Raw genomic sequence first — 27903 nt, 5'->3', positions numbered from 1 at the left:
TCTTAAGAACATAACTATTGTTCTGCTGGTGATTTTTTATTTTTTATTTTTTTCGGGAAAAAAAAATTGAAGAAAACAAATCACTAGAAAAAAATCTCAGATTTAAAAAAAAATTGTGAGATGTGAAAATTGTGATTTTGGACCTTTATACAGTGTGTGAAAATTCAATATGGCGTCTAACTTTACTAAGGTTTATTATTGGTTAAACCTAATGCTGACTCAAAAGCAGAGGTAGTGTTATTTGTTGTTTTGGAATTTTATATGGTGTGTAACTTTACTAAGGTTTATTTAATAATAAAATAAAAAAATCAAACTATCCTGAAATCGCGTCCTGGATGAAGTGAATTTGATTGTGGTTGGATGAGAAGCATACCTTCCGACACACAAATTGGTTTGTACGTCATCCATCGCGCCTGCAGGAGGGATTCATTAATGACACAGGCATCCAGCAAACATAGCCAGTGTTGGGTTCGCTTTATCAAAAAAAATAATTTCTTAAAAGAAATTAAAGCTTACTACTGGATGATTTATCAAATGGGTGCTTTCTCTTCTTCCTCCGATGAGTAAGCTACATAGGTAGTTCGGTAGCGAGACGTTTGCAAAAATTGGCGTTTGCGATGTGACGGGCATTGACAATGTTGTGATAAGTAGGCTATACCAACTTTGTAACTCGTTATCCCCTCGTTCAACTTTTTAAAAACATATCTCGCGAATTTATGGTGGGTTTGAGGACCATCCCTGGGTTTTTCCCCATCCCACTGCCTCTCATGTTTTTGTGTTTGGCTTTCCGCGCTTTGTATTAAACTATGCATCCATACATGATGCTGTCATACTTAACAGTCATGTATTCTAATGCTTGAATAAACCTACATTGTAATCTTTTGCTCGATGCGCTCTCCTGTGGCCTCAGGAGAAAAGCCAAGCGCTTTTTTTTCACTGAAATTATGCATTTTAAATTTTAATAATTCGAAGCACTGTTACATAAGTAAAAAACTCGAATTTATTTTTTTCAGCCATTTTGACAGCCCTATAGATATTATGTAGCGAATACAGGAAGGTGTCAAAGCAGATGGGTATTAGGTTTGAGTTATTTTTCATTTTTTCTTTTTTGATTGGGCATGGATTAATCATTCATTGTGACAGCAGAAATGTTTATTGTATATAGACAACCATACAAGGGTAATTGTTACTAAGCCTGCTTGGGTACACCAATTTCCTTGTCCATTGCCCTCGCAGATTCCTGCAGCTAAGCTTGGGTACATTTACATTCCATTAAAGTTTATGGGTGACATGCCTCTGAAGTTTGACTTTTTGCACCATTACAATACTTATAGGCAACTAGTCATCATATCTCTAGTTCTTTAATGTATTTGCACTTGTAACTTTCAGTGCGTTCATTTTCAATGGGCATATATGCGGTGAAAAGGTAGCCTAGTGCATCCCAAATTTTTAGAAAAATGTTTTTTTGAGGAGGTGGGTAGTGGCGTGATCTAAGCTTTTGTTCTTAATGGCATTTTTTTTTTTCCTTACAAACTTTTACTTTTATACTTTAAGTAGTTTTGAAACCAGTACTTTTTACACTTTTACTTGAGTAAAAAAGCTTGAGTTGATACTTCAACTTCTACAAAAGTCTTTTTAAACCCTAGTATCTATACTTTTACTTGAGTAATTAATGTGAATACTTTTGACACCTTTGCTCAAAAGCATCACAATGTCCTCAGATAACTCCTACAAAAGCTCATTTCACCTCAGAAAAGCTGTTTGTCTTGCATGTCAATCAGGCCTGCCTGAAATGGTCCTGGGAGGAGACAGGAGGTTGCTGTGATCTGTCATCCTCCACAAACGTCTGCTTCACCTCTGTCTCAGGAGGGATTCATTATATGAACAGGCATTAGCAAACACCCACTGAGAGGTTTGCTCTCTGCAAATCTAATAAGCACTTACAGCCAAACCAAAGCTGTAGAGGATGAAGGCCGAGGAAGTAGTTTACACGAGTGACGCCACATAAATATTTCATTGGTGATGGTGGCGTGACATGATGTACAGCTGTGTGCGGGCAAGGCACTGTGCTTAAGGCAAAGACAGTGATTCATTGCACTCATAATTGCCTGAGCTGTTGTTGTAGATGGAGTTGAGGACCTGCCTGCACTCTTCTGCCTGCTGACAGCGACGTATTGCAGCTACAGGTCCATTGTGGCTCACAGAATGGTTTTGATATTTTATGCGGGATGAAGGTGTTTATGTTTGTTTGAACTTGTTTCACTGTTCTTTTGGCATTCTCTCTCAGCTGTAACTAATGGCTGCTGAAAAACTTGCCAGATATTCTTCTCAGTCTTTCATTGAAGCACTGTTACTGCATTACAGTCCATTCATTGAGTCTTTTAAGCGGGTTGGATATTATGTTGTACATTAAGAAAATTGTCAAAGCAAATGGGTTTAGTTTGATGTCTTTCTTCCTCTTGTTTAACTGGACATGTTTTTGTGTGTCCGTGAGAAGAGGTTTTGGTTCTAAACAAAACAAAACAAAACTGCTTGTTTACATGGTTATTTATCCAATTTAATGCCTGCTGTGGTGTTACAAAAGTATAATGGGTCACAAACAGAGCCCTGTTGAACAACCTCTACAAAATGGGCTTTACATCATCTAAGAGGAATATTTTATTGTGCACTTCTCACTTACAGTATGTTTAATGTAAAGCTGATATTTCTGTGCTAATGTCACTAAACAAACTCTTTAAAATAGTAATGTTTTCAAACATCCAAGTCCACTGATCAGGAAGCAGATAGTCCTACCCCAAACTCACAATATTGGTTCAGCCAGTGTTGCATGCATCGGGCATTTCCCTAAAGCATTTCTTTATTGCATAATTATGTGAAATTACTAAGTATAAACTATGCTTCTAACCTCATGTGAACTTAAATAGATCATGTTATTGAGCAAAACAAGCAAACTAGCTTGGATACTCCACTCCAAAATGAACATTTTGTCATTAATCACTTACCATCCCGTAAAAGCTTCGTTCGTCTTCGGAACACAATTTAAGATATTTTGGATGAAAACCTGGAGGCTTGTGACTGTCCCATAGACTGCCAAGTAAATAACAGTGTCAAGGTCCATTCAAGGTCAAGGTATGAAAGTCGTCGTCAGAATACTGCATCTGCCATCAGACGTGCAATCTGGGTTATATGAAGCGACTGGAACAATTTTTTTAAGCGATGAAAACAGAAATAATGACTTTATTCAATAATTCCTTTGTCAACGGTCACCTTTGTGTCTCTTCCTATCAATGTATGCTGTGTATGTGTTTTTGTATCATCCACGCCACAAGGATGCGCTGTTTTATTTCAAATCAAAGCTAAATACACGTAGAAACAGCGCATCCTTGTGGCGTGGATGATACAAAAAACACATACACAGCATACAGTGATAGGAAGAGACACAGAGGCGAGTGTTGACAAAGGAATTATTGAATAAAGTCGTTATTTGTGTTTTCATTGCTTAAAAAAAGTGTTCCCGGTGCTTCATATAACCCAGATTGCATGTCTGATGGCAGATGGGGTATTCCAACAAAAATATAGCACATTCTTAGATGTTTCTACTAAAATTCCTTTGAAGAAAGAAACATATAATCCTCTGAGGTAACACTAAGAGCACAGTGTGGAGAGCATGGTGTTTGTAAATGTTTTCGGCCTATTAATACTAATAGACAGTGATGCTGAATCTGGTTTTATATATGCATAAGATCTGTATACATAAAATATACATAATGCAACACAAAACAACAGAGCAACGTTTGATTCAGTAAGTGACAGATAAAATGATGAAGAGGAAGAAGGCTGCAAGGTTGCCAAGATACATACTGTAGGTGGGAAAGCTTAAGCGATGACTGTCACTGTGTTATTGATGATGTAATCAATTGCAATGGACACCCAGACTGAAGCACTAACAGCTCTCTGTCTGTACTTTTCTCTCTGCACAGACTGTCTACAAACACTGGCTCTGTGCCCAGTTCTTCCACACCACACAGATGCACTGCAGCAACAGGATCCCCTGCAGGAAGTACTGCCTGGAGGTCCAGCAGAGATGTCCCTTCATATTGCCTGACAATGATGAGCTCATCTACGGAGGAAGCCCCAGTTTTATATGCACAGGTGGGCACTTTGACCTTTTCTCATACAAACAAATCACCAGTGGTTTCCTCTTCTTGAGAGGACTGAATCATTAGCTGTGACCGAAACCAATGGCAACTGCTTCACTGCCCAGGCTGCCAATGAATTAAACAGAAAATAAAACTAGATTAAATAAATAAAATATTTTTTTAACTGTTTTTTTTTTATGTTATATTTATTAAGGTTTTTACCTGTCTTTAGTATGTATTTTCACATAAAAAAGTTATGTTAGCATATAAACTATATTAACTATTATTAACTATAAAATATGCTAAAGTTATATAGAATAGAATAAAATTTAAACAAACAAACAAACAACAAAAACATTAAAAATATATATGTTTTATATATATATATATATATGTTTAAATAAATAGTTTAAATAAATATGTATGTGTGTGTGTGTGTGTGTGTGTGTGTGTGTGTGTATTCAGGCACATGCATACCAGTGTTGTTCAGTTTGTGTAGTTGAAATAAAGTAAGTAATTTTTGAATAGTTTATTTGTTTGTTTTTTAATGGTTTTAGTTTATATATACTACATACACACACACACGTACATACACATACGAAAGAGGAGGGGACTACAGCAATATCAGCAACACGTTTTCATTGTAATTGAGGTAGACAGTGTTTTGGTATGAGGTCACCTTTTAAGAAAACTGATTTTAGACTGGCTTACACTGCACTAAAATGTCATGTCTGATGGAATAGAATAAATTCACTTAAAGACATATAATGACTACAGTGGTTATTTCTCAGTAGAAATCATAAATTGAAAAACCAATGACAAAATGGCATTTTCATTCCTTTTACTAACCACCCAACCACACACAGAGAAATGTGGGATGTCACAGATAGCGAAGGATACAACCAAATAAAGGCATCACAGTAGACAGAATGTTATGCAAACATTGGATTTGGACCAACTATTGCCCGAGTGGGCAGCATTTTCAATTGGCATTGCTGATTAGAGTAAACACTTGGTCTCTGTTTCCACCTTCTGGCTGAAACTGGAAGTACAATTCTTCCCTCTTCTTTCTGCTTTACACTTTTATTGGATGAATGAGCATGACCATATCATATTTGCACAAAATTTGGGTTGACTAAGTGGTTGAATAAATACTTTTATCTTTAAATTATCCTAAATTTTAAATGATTAACTATTTGATTTGAATAATTATGCTGATCATGAGTATGAATACAAAGGGCATGAATTAGTTTTTTTTTTTTTTTTGGTTAAGAATAGGGCTGGTGTACTCAAATGCCCTGAACAGTGTTTGTCAGGATATGCTCCTCTCCTAATCTCAGAGGGTGCATGCTGAGTGGTGCATGCGGATGAGTGCTTTGGCCTCCCAGTGGCCTGCAGGCTTGTGCTATAATGAGACAGACTGATGATAAATGGGGAATTGAGAGCAGAAGAGCACAGACTGGCTGAGTGGTCACACTGTAATTACCTGCCCTTTAATTGCTTTAAGTATCTCCACTTAACACAGACTCGTCTTGCAGTGCTAAACTTTACACCACCATATGCCTCCATCATCATCACAATATGACCATAATCACCTGTCATCAAAGATTTATGTGTGGCAAGGTCAAGTGGAAAAGTAGATGATATATTGTACCATACTTATGTGTGGCAAGGTCAAGTGGAAAAGTAGATGATATATTGTACCATACTAAAGGAACAGTTCATGCCAAAATTAAAATCAACCTATCTATCTATCTATCTATCTATCTATCTATCTATCTATTTATGTATTTATATATTATTTTGAAGAATTTTGGTAACCAAACATTTGCGGTTCCCATTGACTTTCAAACAAAAACAAAACAGTGGAAGTCAATGGAAACTGAAACTGTTTGGTTACCAACATTCTTTAAAATATCTTTCTTAACGTTACACAGAAGGATGAAAGTCATATGAGTTTGGAATGACATGGGTGCGCAAATGAATGCTGAATTTAAATTTTTGGGTGAACTATCCCTTTAATATCAACAACGCTGGGTGATCAGACCAACATGCAGAAGTAGGAGAGAGTAATCAAAAAATATAAGCAATAATATCATAGAGGGGACCCCTGCATGATTGTGTGAAGGTCAGCATGTCTCTTAAAATATCAGATAATTTGACCTTTTTATGATAAGGCAAGGTATGTCAGGCTGTAAAATGTCATGTGGTGCAACCGACATAATATCAAAGAGAAGCCTTGCACACCCTATGACTGTGTGCCAAGGTCAATAAGTCATAAAATATCAGATATTTTGATCTACTTATGACAAGATAAGGTTAGTTTAGAGTGTGGAATGTCATGTCCTGTGACCTCTTAAAAACTTAATTGAAAAATAGATTTAAAAACTTGTTTAATATAACTTTTTCATTAATATGTGTACACTCAAAATTAATAATTTGTGATTTTGTAAAGAAAAAAAAATACCTTAAAAAGTAATTGAAAACTTTTTCCTAAATTAATTATTAATATTTGTACACTCATTATTTGTAAAGAGAAAAAAGCTTTACATTGAAAAATAGATTTACATTTTTTAATGAAAAATAATCATAATGTGATACAAAATCAAAATGTGTACACTCACAATTAAAATGTATGATTTATAAATTAATAAATAAAAAAATAATAATAATTCATGATTGTAAAGAAAAAAAAATATTGAAAAATATATTTAAAAGCTTCCAAAATTAGTCATTAAGACAAAGAGGGACCAATTCTCACCATTAACTAGTTGCGTATTTGCATGCATATTACTAGCATATTGTTTATTAGCACATATTGATGCGTTATTCTGCATTCTGACCATATTTTAGATCCTTTAATCCAACCCATACCTAAAGATTTTACAAACCATACAAAAACAACATGAACAAACAGTACATTTTACAAGAAATAGATGTTGAAATGTTTTTTTTATTATTATTATTTTTTTTTTTATAAAAAAACACTACTTAGTAGTGTACATTTATCATCACCCTTAACTTATGTCTTTTGCTGGCCCAGGGCTCCAAGAGGACAACCCCTCAGATGCAGAGACAGAGTGCTGTGATGTCCGATGGGACAGCAGGGCAGACAACAGCTCCAAAGGCACTCTCAAAAGAACTCACCCGTCATGTCAGCACGGGACATCCCTGACCTCGTCAGCGGCCTCTAGACTGTGCAACAGCAGACTTAAACTCTGCCTGCTGGTCCTCGTCCTCCTTCATACTGTTGCCACTCTCACAGCATCCCACAATCCCACTGGGTTCAACCTCACCTCCAGCTCCTCCAACGAGGAATGACGGAATAGCCACTTAATACCGACACGGTTACAGTGACGTGACGGACTGTGGGTAACTTGCTGGGACCTCTGGTACAGAGACTGTGGACATGCAATCAAAACAAACCAAGCAAACTGACGAAGCTAAACAAACACTGGACGAATCCAATCAAGCAACAAGAACAAGGGACAACACCGTAGCCTATGTTGAAAGAGGCTTCTAGGGGGGTGGAGTTCTCTCGCACCATGTTTTTTACACTGTGTCTATGGTTTGGATTTCTGTTGCACTAGATGACTACAGGATCTAATTCATGTTTCTTTTTGTTTCATTTGGGTCTTTGTGCAGGAAGGATTGGCAGAGACGGATGAGTTAAATGTACAATATCCAAGAGAATATTCAAGACTGAGTGCGTGCCTATGTGAGTGAATGGATGAGTGTGTGTGCATGTGTGCCTGTGCTTGCATCCGTGTGTCAACTTAGATGTTCTTCTCGTTTCTCTTCGCAATCACAAACTCTCTGAATGCTCCTCTATTCATTACGAGGGTTTCTATTGCAGTTTATCCATTGACAAATCTGCCTAGACAAATACCAAGACACCCAACAAAAAGCCCAGGTTCAAACTCAGATTCTCCCATTAAGATCCTGTAACCTTATTAAGGTAGCCTGATATTTTCTGTTGTCGGTATGATGTCATTTCCTGTGAGGTCAGGTCAGTAGCTTTGGAGGTCTGGGTACATTAATGTCCCTTCTTTGCTTAAGTGCTTGACTGAAAAGGTCTTTGTTAGGATGTTCGACATTATCCAGACTTCTGTTTATTCCCTCAATTTGCAAAATGACGTCCACAAATCTGTTTTAGCACCATTAGTGTTTTATATATTATATTAAGATATTATATTCTCTACCCTATATTCTGTAAATGCATGTTAGAACCAGAGTTTAGACTATGCTGCTAAAGTTTTAAAGAAATAAACCAAAACAATCTGAAAACAAGCTCTTACTCCGAGTACCATCCAAATTGCTGGCGGCATGAACCCAGCCAATCAGAGCTTACGAGACAAATTACCCCAATCACACAGACAGGATCCATCGTTCTTTATTACAGTAAAGGGCTTACCCATCATCCACACACATTCAAACAGTCCTGCATGTAGAGATTCACGTGGCATGAATAACTCAGTGAAAATTATTTTAATTTGTTGCAAACCTTAAGATAGTCACATCAACAGGAAATTGAGGAGCTCAAATAAGAAGCTCCTGATAGAAGAACGATGGCCCATCTCAGGTGGCTGGGCTGAGGAATCTAGTCCTGGTTCTTTTGGAGGAAAGGCAAAGTTAAGGGCTGATATATTATTTTATGTTTTGTTTTACTTTGTTTTCTACAGGTATGCTCTAATGAGGTTGTGTCACTGTGACACAGACACAAAACGAATCCTTGAGTTTAAAGGGTTTCTCCATCCCAAAATGAAAATTTTGTTATTAATCACTTACCCCCATGTTGTTCCAAACCCGTAAAAGCTTCGTTCGTCTTCGAAACACAATTTAAGATATTTTGGATGAAAACCGGGAGGCTTGTGACTGTCCCATTGACTGCCATGTAAATTACATTGTCAAGGTCCAGAAAAGCGGCGACACAAGAATACGTTTTCTAAATTGTATTTACACTTTGATATGAATGAAAACAGAGAATCTGTGTAGCGCGGCTGACACAGAATAGCGTATGCAGTTTGCAGTCAACGGATGTTCTCCAAAATGGTGCTACGGTGATGCAGAGAGACACAGAGGAGACCAATTGTTGAATAAAGTCTTTTTTTTTTTTTTTTTTTTTTTTTTTGCATACAAAAAGTATTCTCGTCGCTTCATAACGTTACGGTTGAATCACTGATGGCAGATGGACTATTCTGACGATGTCTTTCATACTTTTATGGACCTTAACAGTGTAATTTATTTGGCAGTCTATGGGACAGTCACAAGCCTCCCGGTTTTCATCCAAAATATCTTAAATTGTGTTCCGAAGACGAACGGAGCTTTTACGGGTTTGGAACGACATGGGGGTAAGTGAATAATGACAAAACTTTCGTTTTGGGGTGTAGTATCCCTTTAACTAAGTTCTCTAGACAGCCTCAGTGTGAACCTGTTAAAATGGCAGACCTCACACCTGTGTTTCCATCTCATGGGACATGAATAATAGTCGTTAATGTTAGATTCGCATACATGCATATGACATATCAGTCACAGCTAACTTTAAGGTAAACTTTAAGTATGCTAACTAAAAACAAAAGAAAAACAAAGTGTTTTATAGCCACATTTCAATTGTGTAAAGCAGGCTAACATAATGCATGCCATTGAAATAAAAGGGCGCACACACATTCCATGTACTTTTATTCCCTTCCTGTACATATCTGTAGATTGTCTGCATTAAGGTGCAGTCACGTTTACTTTGTACGGTAAAATTATGTGGGTAAAATGTAGTCAATTATCCCAATCTGGAATTTCACATGAAGGAAAACTTTTTCCCACACAAAATATGCATTGGATTCAGGTTCAATAAACTTTGGACATGCAAATTAATTTGCATTTACCAATATTAAGCTGCTTAGTTTGGAAGTGACAGTGCTTGATGCATTGCTACACTATTGATACTAGACCTCTGTATTTTTGTCAATGTGACTGCGCCTTTAGGCTACATATAAAAAGCTGACTTTCTCTTAATGTGTATTACCATCACATGCAATACCATTAAACTCAGAATACTGACTCTGAGGCAAATTTAATAACTTTGATTTTAAGAGAACAAATTAATCCATTTGCCCTTTTGCTGTTTAAACTACCATTAGCAGTGAACTTTTGAGGTGTCAGAAGCACAAAGTGATTTTTATTTTCTGAAATAGACTGCTAATGCAGTTCATTTTAGCTGATAAAAAAGGCATTTGACCTGCTGAGAGAGAAGCTCCTTTTATTCAACTGTTTTTAAATTCCAGAATTGTCAACTAAATGTACTCAGAATGCTAATTCTTGGCTGATCAGGGTTTATGAATTTGGGCTAGATGATTTTTAGCAACATATCTGATAATAAGATTTAATAATGGCATGTCTGATTTATTGCCTTTAGGCCCATCTTGTAATTTCTCCTATCTAGAAAAAAATATATATATTGGTCATTTTTTTATTAATAGATTTATCTATTTCATATTAAACCAATATGTTACTAGAAACACCATAAATAGTGCTTTGTACACAATGCTATGCCACACTTATAATGTGCTTCAGTTAAAATAGCCTGGCCAGGAAAATTGGACCATATGGCACGGCACAATGGGCCCATTTGAGGTGTAAAAGGCCAGTCCAGCATTCTGTGCTGAGGACTTTGCTAATGAATAATTAGAGAGATACAGTTTATGCACGGAGAGATACAGTATACCATCTCAAGAGCTTATTAGTTGGTTTATAAGCCTGGGCATTCAGCTTGGATCAGCTGCTCTGGAACAGCAGACGGATCAGAAACGATTCCCTCTGTTCATCTCCAAACAAAACTAATTCAGCCTCTCCAGCTAGGCCTGACGGTGTAGGAAGGTGGGCTAATGACAATGGTGTAGCACTATTATTCATTTGCTAAGAAGCTCTGGATGTTTGTTATAGCAAGACACACACACCATAATACACGCACATACATGCTTATTTACTTGGAAATACTTTGTATATATATTTGATGACGCTCTACAAGTCAGGAAGGATTTGAGTTACGTCAGTTTCAACACTCATGTCAGTATAATCATTCGGTTTGCCTCGTAAATATTTGGTCTAATGCAACAAGTGTTGAATCAGTCACCAAACGTACTTCAGACGACACCATTCACAACAAAGTGTTGATTAAAACATATTCCTAAACAGAGAGTGGCGTTGTGGATGCTCAGATTTGTCACATTTGTAACATGTTTCTCTGTGTTTGGTGGGATTCAATCACCAAACAGTTTGTCTCAGCGACCAACGAGATTGAATGTAACAGATGCCTGCTAATATCGCTAAACATTACCAAACCTAGTATAAGATGTATTTTATGCTTGCACATGTTTTATGGTCATTTCCAAATACTGATCCAGTTGTGTAGGTAGTATTCCACACTGCGTAATCACTTAGCAAGCAGAAATACTTTCTTTTCTGAATCCCGTGGACCTATGCAGCCCTCGACCTCAGTTGTTTTTCTGTTGTAAATACGTTACGAGAATGCTAAACAATGTGTGTCTCTGTTTGATTTGGAGGTTTCCTTGTGTTCTGAGTTGGTGTCCTTTTTTAATCCTCTTTTGTAAGTGTCAGAGATCATTGGTTGGTTTGTGCTGAGATGGATACTGAGAGCAGAGTGGTTTCATCCCAAGAACTGTCCTCTTGGTCACAACCTCAGCACCTGCAGGCTGTGATGCTGTGTCTGATGGTATGTGCAAAGCAATGACTTTAAGAATAAAAAGATTTAAAGATTTAAAGGTTTAAAGGCATATAGAGATAACATTATGACTATGACTACTGAAAAAAATATATTATATACTATCGGTATATTGTAATATTATAGATGATTTAGTTCAGTAACCTATTTAATTTTTTTACAAGCAACTTTGATGAAATAATTTATAAAACAATCTCACAAGTTATGATCTTTTCGAAGGTATGATTATACTGCTAAAATGATTAAAGTTGTGTTCTGATGAAATAACAAATATTGTCTGTTCATTGTGTCCGGTTGCTTTTTCATTTAGAGTGTGTGGTCAGTCAGACAAAGTTAATTTTTTGGTTCAAAAGCGGTTGCAAACCATTATTTTGGGTGTCAGCTGTATGTAAAATAATAACTATATAAAACAAATATATTTTGATATAATGACAGATATTTTACATATAACACAGCATTGTATCTTGAAAATAGATTCTGCTGAAATGAATATTTTCTGGTGATTAAGGCATAATTCAAGACTTTTTCACAATACAAATTATAGTTGAAAGCAAAAATGCTACAAAATTCATCATATTTCTTTTCTTTTCCTTTTGTTTTGGGATCTTCAATTTTAGTTTAGTGTGTTTTGTTTTTTTTATTTAATATGATGTTGTTTTGTTTAAAAAAAGGGAGGTATGCATGCTTATCTGTCTAAAGTGACCTGTTTATTAGTTATACAGGTTAACAGGTCAAACCTGATCAACCAGACTGGTGAACATGAGGGTTAACAGAAATAACAAACAGCAGTCATGTTGAAAGAACCAAAAGTAAAGCCAACAGTCCTATAAGCTGAAATAGAAAGGCACCTCACAGGTTATGCCTGTTTGAGCGTAGATTTGCATAGACATCTCTCTCAGTAATCGCAGTGTAATATGGAACTAATTCCTGACTGAGAAGAGCAGTTAGTGATAGATTAATATGTCAATGTCACGTGAGTAAAGTGTGTTCTGGGATCATCATGAGTAGTAGCCTGAAATTTTACACATGAGTAAAATTTAATTTTAAAAAGCCTGATCACAAGACAAGATTTTCTTCAATGCAGTACCAGCACTGACAATTTGGTCAGTCAATATCTCAGTCGCTCTTTAAATTAACTGAGCATTCATGCAAAGCTTACATGAACTTTTCCACTAGATCAGATGCCATACACTTGTATTATTTGTGTATTCAAATTACCACTTTGACTACTATTCCATTGTGATGTGCGTGAGGAAAAATAAACATGCAAAATATGAAAGATCAAAGGAAAAATCATTAAATGTAATTGAATGTAACTGAATTTATTTATTTATTTAATTTTTATTTCTTTATTTATTTGATGACAATGAGTTGCCACATATTCAGATGTATTATCAGGAAATGCATTTCATTCACATTTTTGAACATGTACTTAAATATAATACAAAATACACCCAGCGTGGGGTGGGGAGAGCCCTAGACCTAGGCTAGTTGTCACCCAGGAAAGTTGTGACAAGGGCAATAGCACAGTAATATATTTCAGGTAAGATTCCAGTTGCATTAAAGGGATAGTTCACCCCAAACTGAAAATTACCCATAATTTACTCACCCTCAAGTTAGGTGTATATGATTTTCTTCTTTCAGATGAATGCAATAGGAGTTGTATTAAAAAATATCCTGGCTCTTCTAAGCTTTGTGATGGCAGTGAATGGTGATCGAGATTTTAATGCCCAAAAAAGTGTGTCCATCCATCATAAAATGTACTTCACACGGCTCAGGGGGTTAATAAAGGCCTTTTGAAGGGAAGCGATGCACTTGTGTAAGAAAAACATAACATTTTACATACAGTAATCTCTAGCTTCTGCAAACTGTCATATGTGTGTTCACAAGAGAGTGGCGTTCCATTGGATGATGCAGGACATAGGTATAATGTAAGCTACATTAAGGGGCCGAACCGTACCATATACAATTAAAACACTTTTTTATAGAAGACTATTATGAGTACAGTCTTCATCTCACGAGGGTGTACTGTAAACCATTCTGATGACTCTTCACCAAAATACTATTTAAAACACTTTTTAAAGCACCTCAACACACTGTTAAATTAGTTGATTTTGTAATTCCAGTTCTCAAAATTAAAATACCATCTAACAGTGGTGTAGTGCAGGGTAAACACAGGTATATGGCGTATACCCACTTCTTTATCAGTCAGCATTGCGTATACCCACTTCTAATTGCTCTCTGATGCACATCATTCAGTAATGTCCTGCATAGCCAAAACCGTGACAGTCCAGCACATGATTAGCTAATCCAATTGCATGTGAATAAATGCAAATATTCCCTAAAAACACCCAGTAAATACAGTGATGCGATCCGGACAGAGGCGTAAACACTCTCATGCAGTGAATGTTTCATTCATACTCTCACACAGAAAGTCCAAAACAGCCTCATAGAAGTAATTATGATGTGCCAGGAATTCCCTAAAATATATAACGGCATCCAGCTATCTCTGTAATCACAGTAATCTCAGCTGTAGCTATAATGGATTAAAGGTATCGTTTTGACTGATTAAAAATGAGGAAATTTGTAACTGGTTTGAGGTAATGTATTTTAACATACGTTTTTGAAAATATTTTGTTTGTGTTTGTTTTTGAATTTGAATAATGCAGTGCTATAATATAGCATTTATTACAGTTGGCTATCCACCTTATTTTTCAATGCAGAAGTAAGTTGTTTTCTGTGAATGTGCAAGAGTTCCGGTTCATTAATGAATGAATGAATGATTATTTTTCAGTTTAATTAATGAATGAATGAATGAATGATGCATTTATATAGCGCTTTATTGTGTATTGTTGTACACCCAAAGCGCTTTACAATCATGTGGGAGGGTCTCACCAGTTTTCACGACGGCAGCCACAGGACAACAGCGTCAGTGCGCTCACCACACACCAGCTACTGGTGGATAGGAGAGAGAGTCACATAGCCAATCAAGTGGTTCGGGGATTATTAGGAGGCCATGATTGACAAAGGTCAAGGGGCAAATTATCCAGGACACCAGGGTTACACCCCTACTCTGTACGAGAAGTGCCATGGAATTTTTAATGACCACAGAGAGTCAGGACCTTGGTTTAACATGTCATCCGAAAGAAGGTGCTTTTTGACAGTATAGTGTGACCGTCACTAAACTGGGGCGTCAAGACCCACACAGACCACCGGTGTGAGCACCCCCTGCTGGCCTCACTCACACCTCTCCCAGCCACTGTAGGGAAATATCGAGAAGAATGACAACGCGCAGTAAACGGTAAAACTGTTTGCACTATAAACCAGTGTGTTCATAATTAAGACAATACATTAAAATAATATGACAGACCAGTTTGCAATATCAAGCAGCAAAACAAGCTGTTTTGTTCAGCTAAAAATAACAAGTAGATGACATCAGAAGCCAGACCCAAAAAATTTACAAATGGCTGCGCCCACACTTACGGGAAAAATAAGGTGGATAGAAATAATAAAATATATCTTCTGCCTTATTCTGTGCTAAAAAATTTTTTTAAAATATATCTTCTGCCTTATTCTGTGCTAAAAAACAAACAAACAAAAAAAAGTATAAACAAACCATTGAAATCTTAATTAGGAAAATATTATAGAATACAAAAATTGTTCAGCAGTGTAGGCTATTTGATTTCTCAGCCAATTAAAAGTAATAGATAGGAAAATAATAATAATAATAATAATAATAATAATAATAATAAAACCTTTAAATTAGACAAAAAAAAAAAAAAAAAAAACTGTAAATTAGACCAAAAAAAAAACTTCTATGGCTCCGCTCCTGTGTCAGGGTTCGAAATTACCAGTTGTCCGTCACTGTATAAGAGAAACAGAAGCCGAGCTCCACAATTCTGGATAAATTGAGAATTACGATTGTTTTAGTTTCAAATAGAGATCATGATTCTCCCACTATTCTGAACAGACAACTAAACAAAATAATTAATTTACTTGAGGTTCTGACAAAATGTTAATTGCTGCAGTCTTTATTTATTTGATTGTTTATTTGAATTAATTACTTTAAATCTGTACCTCTTCTGTGGCTAATAATTTAATAAGGATTCAAGCAGCAGAAATTAAGTGACAGTGTGCAAATTCTGCTGGTTTGGGGTGAACTAAATGAACAAGACTAGTTTTACATGCCACTGTTTATAACATATAATTTGCTGGGTTGGGGGCATAAATTAAGTACCCACTTCTCGGCACCACTACACCACAGCCATCTAATATCATCATGCTATTTTAATTTTTAATACAATAGACTAAGAAACATTCACAGACGAGTCAGTGAAGGATTGCCTACCAGGTATTTTCCATAAATATCACATGGGACAAGTTGAAAGTTAATTTCCACAAGTTGTCACATATTGTCACACGTTTCAATTGTAGAAATGTATAAGATTTATCAATAGCGATGTAACTGAATAAATATGATATTTGTAACAATTACAATAATTAACACTTGTAAACACAGACATTGAACTGGCAGTGAGTGTTGACCGTCAGCAGAAGGTTCCGCTGTTTCCGCCCGGAACTTCGTAGAAGCGACACCAGCATACAGTAAGTCCGGCTAGATTTGCTGCTAGCTACAGTGGATGAGATGTTATTTCACGGAATGCTCTTATAGATGACCGTTCAGCTGCTCGTAAGCTCAGCTCTCTGAAGATGCGCCGCTGAAGAATGCGATAGATGTGAGTAGGTTTGTATCAGACTGTTAGCAGATGTGTGGTGGACATGGCTAGCAGCTGTATTAAGTTAGCTGTGCAGTGCATGAAGTCCGGAGGGGGAAAGCTGCTGCCAACATCAATCTGTCATCGGTGCGTTTATGATTCGTGTCAGCTGGGTTTGGACTTTAGGGTGTTTTCTGTCTCACGATGTCAGCAGCTGGGTGAAAAACAACATACGCGGGGTTGAGCGCGGATTTGGTGACAGTGTTGTACTGTATGCTCTGATATCAGGGTCAGGTCGTGATACAGCTTCTTTTTTATTGCATTGCATGGCGATCTGGGAAAACTCTAGCCTTAATGTTTCCTTGTGCAGTATAGATGAATGAGTGAACACTTATCCTCATTTGCATTCCAGCATAATTGATTGGTTAAGACTGGACTTGGCCCCTTAAACACATTGAGGGCTCCAGTACAGTGATGGTATCAGGAGGTAATACCATGGTATTTCAGTAAGGCCATGGTAGGGCTATGAGGTGTGACCAAAATCCTATATCACAGTAAGTCATTTTATATAGTGGCAACTGTATATATTACAATATAGTTAACAAAAACTTGCTTATGTATTGCATAACCATTGCAAATTGTTGTGAAATAGTCAAGTTCTATTGAAAGTGTACAAGTCAAGTCAAGTAAAGTCATCGTGACATAACTTACCGATCGCTAACACAACGTTAATAATCACAAATGAAGGAAGGGAAAGAGTTAAGGTTGTTAAAAGTGACTGCAGTAACAACGAAAAATAAACCCCCTGGTAACCCAAAACAAAGAAAGCAGAATAAACACAATGCATTAACAGAGTGGCATGGTGGCAAGCCTCCTTATGAATGTAGACCTGCCTTCTTTAAAAGTTCTCGGGATTCCAGCAACAAATCATTGGCAAATCGCCTCCTGACATCAGCACACTGGACTCAGCCCTTGACGATGATTGACAGTGGCATGTACCAATCAGCACGCCCTGCAAAAACAAAAGTAAAACAGAGAGCGGCAGAAAAACAGCACGGAAACAAACACCTCCTAATGTCACATAGGGATGTAACAAGAAGAAAAGTGATTTTAGAAGAAGATCAAGTTCTTACAGTTGGATTAAAGATTTCAAAGACAAGCAGACTCCATTGTAAATTATTAATATTTGTTCCACAGTATTCCTAAGGGGAAAAAAATGCTTCTGTTCATAATCTGTAATCCAATTTTAAATGCTGTGATCTTCCTCTGTAATGACTTTTTATTTTTATTTTCTGCTGACATTACTGAATCCCTTACAGGCTATTGGATAATATTATCTAACAGCTGTTATAGTTTACTTTTAGTTAATCATACTCAGTCTGGCTCCATTATGGTAACGCCCACTTTTCAAGATCCAATCAATTACTGATGGATAAATTAGTTTCTACTCTACATTTCTTCTCACAGATATGTGAAATTATGGAAGTGTAATACATTGTGAATGGCAAATTTTTCCTAATTTTGGGGTCAAAGTTGGCCTGTTATGACCATTGATTTGGCCTGCCATGTCTTACCATAAGAGGGGAAAATAGGATATATATTTTTTTTTTAACTGAAATATTTTTCTAATTACTTTTAATATAATATTGTTTAAAATAATGCAGCATTTACTACAACCAAGTTAGAATTTTGGCATTCTTGCAAAAAAAACTGTGTCTCTAATATAATGACACCACCCCCACCCTACAAACCTACCTTCTGTGTTTCCCCAGATTACACCTGCAGTGAGTTCGGAGACTGTTGTCATCCCGGTTGTCATGGAGAAGCCATGGAGGTTATGGGGGGCACTGGAGGCGTGTTTGCTGACAGTGTGCGCCTGGTCCTGGGGATTCTGCCGTGTCTCCCTGCTGGCCCTCATTCTGACCTTCCACCTGTACGGAGGCTTCATACTGCTGGGACTCATCCTGGCCTCTGTGGCCGGCATCCTGTACAAGTTCCAGGATGTGCTGCTCTACTTTCCCGACCAGCCCTCATCATCCCGCCTTTACATCCCCATGCCGACGGGAATCCCCCACGAGAATGTGTACATCCGCACCAAAGATGGTGTGCGGCTCAACCTCATCCTGCTCCGTTACACTGGCGAAAACTCTGCCTCCGCTCCCACCATTTTATATTTCCATGGCAATGCGGGGAACATCGGCCACCGCGTCCCAAACGCACTGCTCATGCTAGTCAACCTGAAGGCCAACGTGGTTTTGGTCGACTACAGAGGCTACGGAAAAAGCGAAGGAGATCCTAGTGAAGAGGGACTGTACCAAGACTCAGAGGCCACCTTGGATTACATCATGACCCGGCCAGACATCGACAAGACCAAGGTGGTGCTATTCGGCCGCTCATTGGGTGGCGCGGTGGCCATCCGTCTGGCATCGTGCAACCCGCATCGAGTGGCTGCCATCATGGTGGAGAACACTTTCCTGAGCATCCCACACATGGCGGCCACGCTGTTCTCTTTCTTCCCCATGCGTTACCTACCGCTCTGGTGCTACAAGAACAAGTTTCTGTCCTATAGACATGTGCCACTGTGCCGTATGCCATCTCTCTTCATTTCGGGCTTATCAGACCAACTCATCCCTCCGGTGATGATGAAACAGCTGTACGAGCTGTCGCCGTCTCGGACTAAACGCCTCGGTATCTTTCCAGAGGGTACGCACAATGACACATGGCAGTGCCAGGGTTATTTTGCCGCCCTAGAGCAGTTTATGAAGGAGCTTCTTAAAAGCCATGCCCGAGAAGAGACGGCCCAGGGGATGACCAACGTCACCATAATCTAGAACAGTAACTACTATTGACTGCTCTAAATCTGGACCTTCTCAAATAGAATGTACAATTTATTCTCTCTTTTTTTTATTATTTCTCTTCTCCCCAACTTCTACGCTCTTTCTTTCCATTGATCACACACCAAGAATTCATTATTTACAATTTCATTTATTTAATAGAGAAGGATGAATATTTTAAGCCTTCAGAATATTTTTTGTTGTTTTTTTTATATCAAGTGTGACTGCATCTGCCTCAAGAATTTAATGCCCTTTGAGTCCTTTTTTATTTACCCACAATTTCTGCCCCTCATAAGTATTCTAATATGCCCACCACCTGCAAATGCAATTGGAAATAGTTGTTTGCTTAATTGCAGTGGTCAGAACTTCTTTCTTAGCTTGATCTCTTCAGTCTAGAGGTCAGTTTTAGAATAGTGGTTTAAAATACGTGACTAAAATAATGTTTGCGGTTACCATTATATGAGGAGACTGTCACGTATGTTCTACCTCTTATATTTCATACATAAAAAATTATAGAAGTTGGTAACGGTAAGGTTAAAATTGCTGAAAAGATTACTTTAATTTGAGATTGATTTACACATTTAGAAAACAAAACGGCTTTAAAAATCACATTTGACATATGGCTGTATGTTATTTATGATAACCACTGATTTTATTTTACTCATGAATAATAAACTACTATTCCAAAAACTCCTAGGTTTAAGGACTGCTAAACTAAACAACTCTACAATGCTTTATTTTTATTTATTTTGTTTATATGTAATGTATACACTTTATCTTTCTTTCTTTCTTTTTTTGAAACAAAACAGAGGGCTCATTAAAATTATTTGCCTTTTAAATTCCAGTGAATACAGTTAAATGGACCAGGGGCAACTGATCCTAGTTCACTCATCTTTGTCTGTGGCATTTCATGCATTCAATCTTCTATACCCGGCTGTAATGTGTTGGAGCTTTATTTTATCACACTGCCTTCTTTTTGTTACGGAAGGTTTAAAATCCACTCAGGAAATCGGCTCATTGTGGTTTGATCCCATGTCTTGGATTTGCATTTGGAGCTGTGTGGGAGAAGTATAGATTTCTATACTGATTTTCATGTGGGCTGCAGTTCACTGTGAGCACTGAATGAAAATACCAAGAAGCCTAAAGTATGTTTACTCTTTCTCAGGCTTAGTGATCTTCTGAAAGTAAGAGTGAAATCGCACATAGCAGCTGCTTGACAGTGTTCCAAGCACAGTCCATTTGCACAACTTGTAAATAAGATGTTTTCCTTCTTTTAATAAGGTCAGTTGCTTAACACCAGATCTCTGCCAATGACCTGTTTTTTTTTTGGATCATGTTGGAAAAACCTGCCCAATGGTGCCTGTTGCGCTGTCACACATCCATTTTCAAAAAGCAGAAACATTCACAATAATGCAAGGATTAATTAACACAAAAATTTAAATTGGCATCATTTGCTTATCATTTATGCTTTTCCATACCTGTATGACGGTTTCTTCGGTGGAACACATTAGGAGAAATTTTGAAGAGTGCATTAGTCACTCTTTTCCATGAAGTTGCAGATAGAAGCCTCAAGCTTCTTTAAAAGGACTCATTAATAAAAGTGAGAGTAGCATAATGTTTAACTTGAAGAGCAACCAGCACATTCTTTGAAATGTCTCCTTTTGTGTTCCACAGAAGAATTTTCATTCTTTCAGCTATTTAATGTATTGAATCGGGGGTAAAGACATGAGGTTTGTGTTTCTGTAGTCTCATATTGGTGGCTGACTGTCAAGCATACATTAAAAGGTGAACGGTGGACTTTGCAAACCTGGCCCATTATGATGTAGTGTTGGATCAGTGCACATTCAAGTCTGTAATTATTGCATGCTTTAGATGCTCCGCACATTTCGTTTAACGCTGATGCACTTTTACGCTCACGTCTGTTGTAATGCGTGAAAACTGCCTGTGAATTTTAAGATGACAGATTTCAAGGCAGATTGATCCTATGTCAGTTTGCATGCAAATTTTGCTATCTTCAAACCAGATATTATGTCAGGCTTCCAAAGTCCACCTTTCGGGACTTGATGGTCACTTTGGGGTGCTTACAAAATTGTATAGTAGCACAGCTGAGCTCTAGATGTCTTCAGTTATGTCTAGTATTTTTTATGCTTATGTGGTAAAAGGACAGTTGTAGTTGAGTAAGTAGTGAAACCAGCCAATGCAAGAGAAAAAGTTCCCATGACGTCGGCTTTTGGATGGTTTCAGTACTTAAGATACTTGCATATCAGTTTATTGAGCTTTTGATTTTAAAAGAAATATCCCTAATGGTCATTATTGATCATTTAGGCCTAATTCATAAGAACTGCCTCTAAATATTTTCTGAATAAAATGATTTGCAATATGTCATTTAGTTGAACTCAAAGTAATGTGCCATGATACCTTATTGAATGTCTGTGTGGTTGAGTGTTAACCTTGAAACAGAGATGCTGAAACATGCTAAAATAATGAAAAAAATCTACTTTAGAGTTTGCTAGATTTGACTAATACACCATTGGCATGTTCTGGCCATTCTCTGGGGCTAGTTTGTATGTTGAAATTGCATTTCATCTTGTTCATAAACTGAATATATGAAATAATATAAAGTGCTGCTCATGTTTTATATTTGCTTTTTACAGTAAATAGCAGAGCGGAAAGATTCAGTTCTGAATGTGCAAGGAGGGTTTTCTTATTCTTTCGACATTTGTGTTTGGAGCTCTGGGTTTTCTATGCGAATCATTTGTTCATGTACATACAATTCAATCACACTTTCTATTTTCTGTGTGGTGACATGCAATAAAGAAATCAAACCCTTCTGATAACTTTCCTGCAAGAGTCTTGTTTGTACTTTGAAGCCACTGGTTTCTGTTTCTGATTTTAACTCTGGAAACTCCACTTTAAAAAGAACGAAACTGATGATTTATTGTTTGTTATTTTTTTAATTTTATACCAAGAATAGCTTTCGTTTTACTGGTCAGCGTCATTTATATACGTTTCTTATGTCCTGATAATCTATGATAACAAAAATAAGTCTGACATTTTAATTTATCTGCATTTGACGCAGTTTGTAGGAACAGCCACAAAGAAAGTGGCGACAAAGCAACTTTCAGTTGCAGTGCAATGTTAAATACAGTGGGTGTGGACAGCTCGGCAGGAAAAAGAAAAACCAGACTGTTAGCTGGAGAATTGTAGCAGACAGGACGTTTTTGGTGAGTGCTGTTGCTTTTGTACAGTTTGACTTCAACTGTAGATCAGAGGAGTTTTCCTCTACATCAACAAATATCGGCTTGAAGAGGAAGGGAAGTTATGTATCCAGGATTTTTCTGAAAGAAATGTGTGCTAAGAGCTTCAGAGGAACATTCATGCCATATGAAAGTGAACTGGATTCAGCAGGCATAAAGAAAACCTCCATATGAGCTTCTTTCTGAGTAGAAACCTCTCACGGTAAGGATCCTGCATGATTGAAGTCATGTTTTGAGGTGGGTCGAGATCTTCAAAGAAATAAAACTTCTTCAGAATCTGTCTATATGACATTCAGGCTAAATCGATTCACTAATAACCATATTTCCTAAAAGTTTGTTTCCATCATGCCTGCTGAAGATGTTGGTCCAGGTCGGGGTGAAAGGAGAAGGTTGCCCTGGCTGTTTCTGGTGCTTGTCATTGCTGCAATCACCTCCTCTTCCCTGTCTGTGATCTCCTTGTACCATGTGCTGGCCCTGCAGGCCGAGGTGGAGGGTTTGAGAGCCGAGGTGGTCCGCAAAAGAGAGGAGCAAAGCGGGACACTGGAGGAACCCATGAAGGGGGCAGAAACACAAACCCATCAGCAGGAAGAAGAAGAGAACAAAGAGAGAATCGAGGTTTGGACCACAACACGTGTACAGCAAATGTCCTTCTGAAAAGTTTTGTCTTGTAAATGTGATGAATTTGAAGGAACTGCATAAATAGCAGTTATTTGTGACATGGGGAAGTTGTCTCAGTGGTTATATCTCAGTAACTTTAATGTTCAATTGGTTGTTGGAGAACACATGTAAATTGACAGTGTTAATGTCAATCAATACTTTTGTAGTCAAAAGACTTTAAGGTATGTTCCTAAACAGATATGGACTTTCCAGAAATATCCCTGACATAAGAAATATCCACTAGAGTAAAAAAGTGTGACAACTAGCCCCATTCCAATCTACTTGTCTAATTTGGAGAAGAAGAAAAAATTGCTAAACTGCTTTAGCTAATGACCAAACTAGATGCAGATATATTTTGGGTGTTTCCATGCTGGCCAAAGTGGCCTTTATAATCTACCACACACAATAACCAGCTTTATCAGTTCTGTGCCAATAACCGGCCATCTTGAAACTTAAGCTTGTAGAAAATGTCTGAGCTGTTTTCATTCAGCAGGATTTCTGGTTGTCTGTGTACAGTATCTGCAGCAGACTGAGATGGATGATACCATAACGGACCATAATGTCCTGTCAAAAAGGAACCTGGGTCATACTTCAAACAAAGCAGGCAAGCCCACACTTCTGCTTATTCCGTGATGCTCATCTCGTCTTTTCTTATTTGAGTGTTAACTGAGAAGTGCTGTGGGTTTTGCGTTTACTGACAGGAATGGTGCGGAGCACAGATGGTGTAAGATTAGAACTACTCAGTAAATAAAAATTAAAAAACATGCACATTGTGCAAAAGTGCACCATTAGTCATTTGCATATCCTGTTGCTCTATGAGTCACTGAATGCAAAACCCTTATGATATTATTATTAGAGTTGCACCACCGTGATCGTTGTCATCTCTTACAGACAATACTTTCAGTTAAGATATGTGTAATAAGAATACATGTATGTTCACAGTAAATTAATTACATTTTATTTTGCTTGTGTGTATTATTTATTTATTCTTCTGTGTTTATTATTTATTTATGCTCTTCTTACATTTGATGGAAAACAAGAAGTGCATACAGATGATGGCAAACAACAAGAAAAAAACATTCCAGAAAGGTACTGGAGGAGTGGCACAGACTTAAGTTAAATTATGTTCAAGTGAACCATTTTATCAATTATGACCTTGCTTTTGCTAGTGCCATGAAAGAGTTCATCTTATTATAAAAGCACACTGTAACTTTCAGAAATCAAAACATTATTTCCAGTCTAAAAAGCTTTTTTTTAGAAATGACATGCCATGCAGTGACATTTTCTGAACTCCTGTAACTTTGTGTCTTCACTGAAGTGACATTTTCTGAACTCCTCCAGAAACTTGTCTGAGGTAATAAGGGGAAATCTGCATAGATGTTACACCCACGTCTCTACATATAATCTGAGAAATCCCAGTGTTTAGAATAGATTGCATGACATTTCAAATTCAGATTCCCTGATTATTTTGGTCTGACCTTACAACCTGATCTCATGGGAAAGCGCAACTATTTTGCAAGGTAGCGATTTTGTAAATTTTATGAAAATGTAACATTTTTAGAGAGAGAGAGAGAAAAAGTAAGTATGAAGGCCAGCCTCTAACCCCACCCCTAAACATATGTGAGCAGATCATACTAAAACATATGAATGAGATGGTACAAATTCATACGAATTAGCCATATTCACTAAAACATCAATAGCTGAACTCCTGTAACTTTGTGTCTTCACTGACTTTATGAACTGCAATGAGATTATGTCAGATCTTTGCAGTTTGAGCAGCACATCTCAGCTCAGATTGTTTTATGAATCGATCATAATGTTTAGACTGTTATCGAAGGATGTTATTCTATATTCGACACAACAGCAAATAAAAAGTCAATATGTGAGCAGAACAAGAGAAAGTACTCTTTTTACATTTAAGCATCAATAGATACGTTTCCTTGTCTAGTTTTTCTGCATTTTCTCTGTGTTCATTTTTTGTTAGAGTTTGCTTTGGAATTATGCACAGCTGTCCCATGGCAAGTCGGACTGAAGCGTGGCTCGGCTCTGGAGGAAGAGCAGGGCACCATTTTAGTCAAAGAGGAAGGATTCTTCTTTATCTATAGTCAGGTATATATATTCTCAATGTATGACATGTTCTTGAGTTTTTTTTTTTTTGGCCTCTTTGAAACCACACAGTGCTTAGTGTTTTTTCCTCATTATTTCAAGCTCTCCTTTTCCCAGGTTTACTACACAGACTCTACATTCGCTATGGGCCACATCGTGATTCGTATAAAGAAGAACGTCGTAGGAGACGAGAGTCAGCACGTTGTTCTGTTCCGCTGTATTCAGAGCATGAATCGAGTCAACCACTTCAACACGTGCTACACTGGAGGTGAGCATGGAAAGGCCTGCTACTTTATCAGTGTCACAAAAGAGTTACAAAGTGCAAATTCTCATTACTGTAATGTATCTAGACAATTTACTTTGCAGGTTTTTCTAAATCCCATTATTTCCAAAGTATTTTTATATATTTTATAATATATATTATATATTATAAATTCAAAATTGCTTTATTGGCATGACTGTAAACAATACAATATTGCCTAAGCTTGGAATATATGTACAGAAATATTTTTGGACATTAAGGTATAATGTAAGGTAATATATAAGGTATAATTTCTTTAAGCAAAATACAATTTCTTACTTAATATGGCTGGGTCTTAATATGAACCAGACATGCTCCTGACAGATTTTGTGACAATCACACAGTAACCGAATCTAAGCCACATCTGTTTTCACACAGTCAGGAAGTCCAGAAATAGCATACGACCTGGAAATGCACCACAAATATGTCATATCATATTTAAAAAAAAAACCCAATGTACTGCTGTTAAAGTGATGTAAATGTCTCATAGAGAAGTGCAATGCATGTATGGATAAACATATAATGTACCTATTATTACAAATGAATGTAACTGAGCATGTGATGTGCAGGTGTAGTGAAGTTGGATTCTGGGGACAGACTGGAGCTTCTGATACCTCGTACTCATGCAAATATCTCTCTGGATGGGGATTCCACCTTCTTAGGAGCAATAAAACTGGCCTGACAATGGAACAAGGCTTTGGATAAGACACTGAATGAGATTGGATATGCAATTATAAATATTCATAAGGATAATTATTGACATTCACTGGACTTTATGAATACAAGTGCAGCTTTATGCTGTGGAATATTCTTGAGAATTGAACTACTTTGTATCTTTGCACTTGCTTTGGTTCACACTTTAGTGGCATTTTTAAGAAGACATGCACATAATTGACTTTATTCACCATTTTGAAGTTCCCCTGTGTTGCAATTCATGATTCATCAGGCCTCATATTTTTTCAAAATATGACTTTTAATTACTAATGCCAAACCCACATTGTTTTTCACATCTATAGCCATTCAGGTGTATAACAACCATTTTTCCTAATTCAGTCAGTTCCTGATGGATAAAATCAAGTTCCGCTCAGCATGTTTATTTAAAAATTGTTTATTAAACATTATTTATAACACATTTTACTCTTAAATGTGTTATAAAACACCATTTCTTGTTGATTTGTGAACATGCACCCACACACACCTGTATAGAATATTTTATTATTCAGAACATCTGTTTCAGAATAACACTGCCACATGTGGTTTTAACAGTACTTTGACCATTCTAACATGAATATTTGCTTTCATACATGTTTCAAGTATGCACTGAACATGTTGCCTCCATTATTCCTCCAGCAGATGGAGACAGTATCACACTGTGGAAGAGCATTGGAAAGTACTTGCTTGGTGTTGAGTGCTTCACACAGCTTCCACACAGACAACGCTTTCTGTTGGTTGACAGAAGTAGTATATGCTTCTGGTGTATGAATTTGTCAGTTTTGGCTTATCATGTGCACATTTACTGTAAAAGCAACAAAAACCTAATCTAAATGTCATAGAAAGCCTTTTATATAGGAAAGGAAGTTATGTCTATCATCTTTCTATTTATCTGTTTGTCTGTCCATTCATCCATTGATCTATCTGGACGGACGGACGGACGGACAGATAGATAGATAGATAGATAGATAGATAGATAGATAGATAGATAGATAGATAGATAGATAGATAGATAGATAGATAGATAGATAGATAGATCCTTGAATAGTTCACCCACAGAGGGACTACACCTCTAAAACCTGTCACTTGGGGAGCCTGAGGAAGTGATGGGTACTTTAAGACTGACTATCAAGCTGAGGTATTGACTCCTCAGCAGGGAAGGAACGACCCGAGATTCAGAGATCAGATCAGTCAAACACATTTGGACTGTATTGGGAGGCTGAATGAAGATCAATGAGCAGCGTTCAGCAGTGCCTCTTGCTTCTTTTCTTTTGATTATTTTTCAAAAAAAGAGATTGCTCAGCTGAGACTCTAGGTTTTTAAAAGGCTGCTCTATTGATTTTGCTCTCAGAATGATGACTTTTCTTTTTAAAACAGACTGTCATTGTGGTAAAACTCACAGGCTGCCGTGCCGATCACTTTGATGTTCATCCCTCCTGCTATTCAGC

At 37.2% G+C, this 27903-nt stretch overlaps 3 protein-coding genes across 10 annotated transcripts in view; all 3 read left to right on the top strand.

The window, feature by feature from the left end:
- LOC109070645 (transmembrane protein FAM155A) overlaps positions 1–8962 on the top strand; it is a 140954-nt gene extending 131992 nt beyond the window's left edge. The window contains exons 2-3 of the mRNA XM_042763376.1: positions 3981–4152; positions 7183–8962. Of these exons, the coding sequence (XP_042619310.1) occupies positions 3981–4152; positions 7183–7460 (450 nt within the window). The 3' untranslated portion in view covers positions 7461–8962. The remainder of the gene's footprint in view (positions 1–3980; positions 4153–7182) is intronic.
- Positions 8963–16344: 7382 nt separating this feature from the next.
- Positions 16345–24331, top strand: LOC109070673 (protein ABHD13). 8 transcript variants are annotated; one of them, XM_042763374.1, is made up of 4 exons: positions 16345–16479; positions 18362–22882; positions 23161–23295; positions 23854–24331. In XM_042763374.1, the coding sequence occupies exon 2, from the start codon at positions 18407–18409 to the stop codon at positions 19418–19420; it is 1014 nt and encodes a 337-aa protein (XP_042619308.1). In that variant the 5' UTR covers positions 16345–16479; positions 18362–18406; the 3' UTR covers positions 19421–22882; positions 23161–23295; positions 23854–24331. The 8 variants fall into 8 exon arrangements, with proteins under 8 accessions (XP_042619308.1, XP_042619307.1, XP_042619303.1 ...); XM_042763373.1 differs by having other exon boundaries at positions 23039–23295; XM_042763369.1 differs by having other exon boundaries at positions 23014–23295.
- A 55-nt stretch (positions 24332–24386) lies between these two features.
- LOC109070675 (tumor necrosis factor ligand superfamily member 13B-like) lies at positions 24387–26906 on the top strand. The gene is made up of 4 exons (XM_019087207.2): positions 24387–24426; positions 25322–25446; positions 25561–25711; positions 26314–26906. The coding sequence occupies exons 1-4, from the start codon at positions 24390–24392 to the stop codon at positions 26424–26426; spliced, it is 426 nt and encodes a 141-aa protein (XP_018942752.2). The 5' UTR covers positions 24387–24389; the 3' UTR covers positions 26427–26906.
- Positions 26907–27903: the final 997 nt, after the last annotated feature.

The sequence above is a fragment of the Cyprinus carpio genome, chromosome A9 (genome assembly GCF_018340385.1).
Source record: "Cyprinus carpio isolate SPL01 chromosome A9, ASM1834038v1, whole genome shotgun sequence".
Taxonomy (NCBI): Eukaryota; Metazoa; Chordata; class Actinopteri; order Cypriniformes; family Cyprinidae; genus Cyprinus; species Cyprinus carpio.
This window is presented reverse-complemented; position numbering and strand designations above follow the sequence as displayed.

What these genes read in the sequence shown, in the direction of transcription:
- LOC109070673 (XM_042763374.1), top strand. Translation starts at nt 18,407, where the DNA reads ATGGAGAAGCCATGGAGGTTATGGGGGGCACTGGAGGCGTGTTTGCTG.
- LOC109070675 (XM_019087207.2), top strand. Translation starts at nt 24,390, where the DNA reads ATGATGGCAAACAACAAGAAAAAAACATTCCAGAAAG. An exon ending in GAAAAAAACATTCCAGAAAG is followed by an intron (nt 24,427 to 25,321) that starts GTACTGGAGGAG and finishes ATTTTTTGTTAG; the next exon opens with AGTTTGCTTTGGAATTATGC. An exon ending in CAACACGTGCTACACTGGAG is followed by an intron (nt 25,712 to 26,313) that starts GTGAGCATGGAA and finishes TGTGATGTGCAG; the next exon opens with GTGTAGTGAAGTTGGATTCT.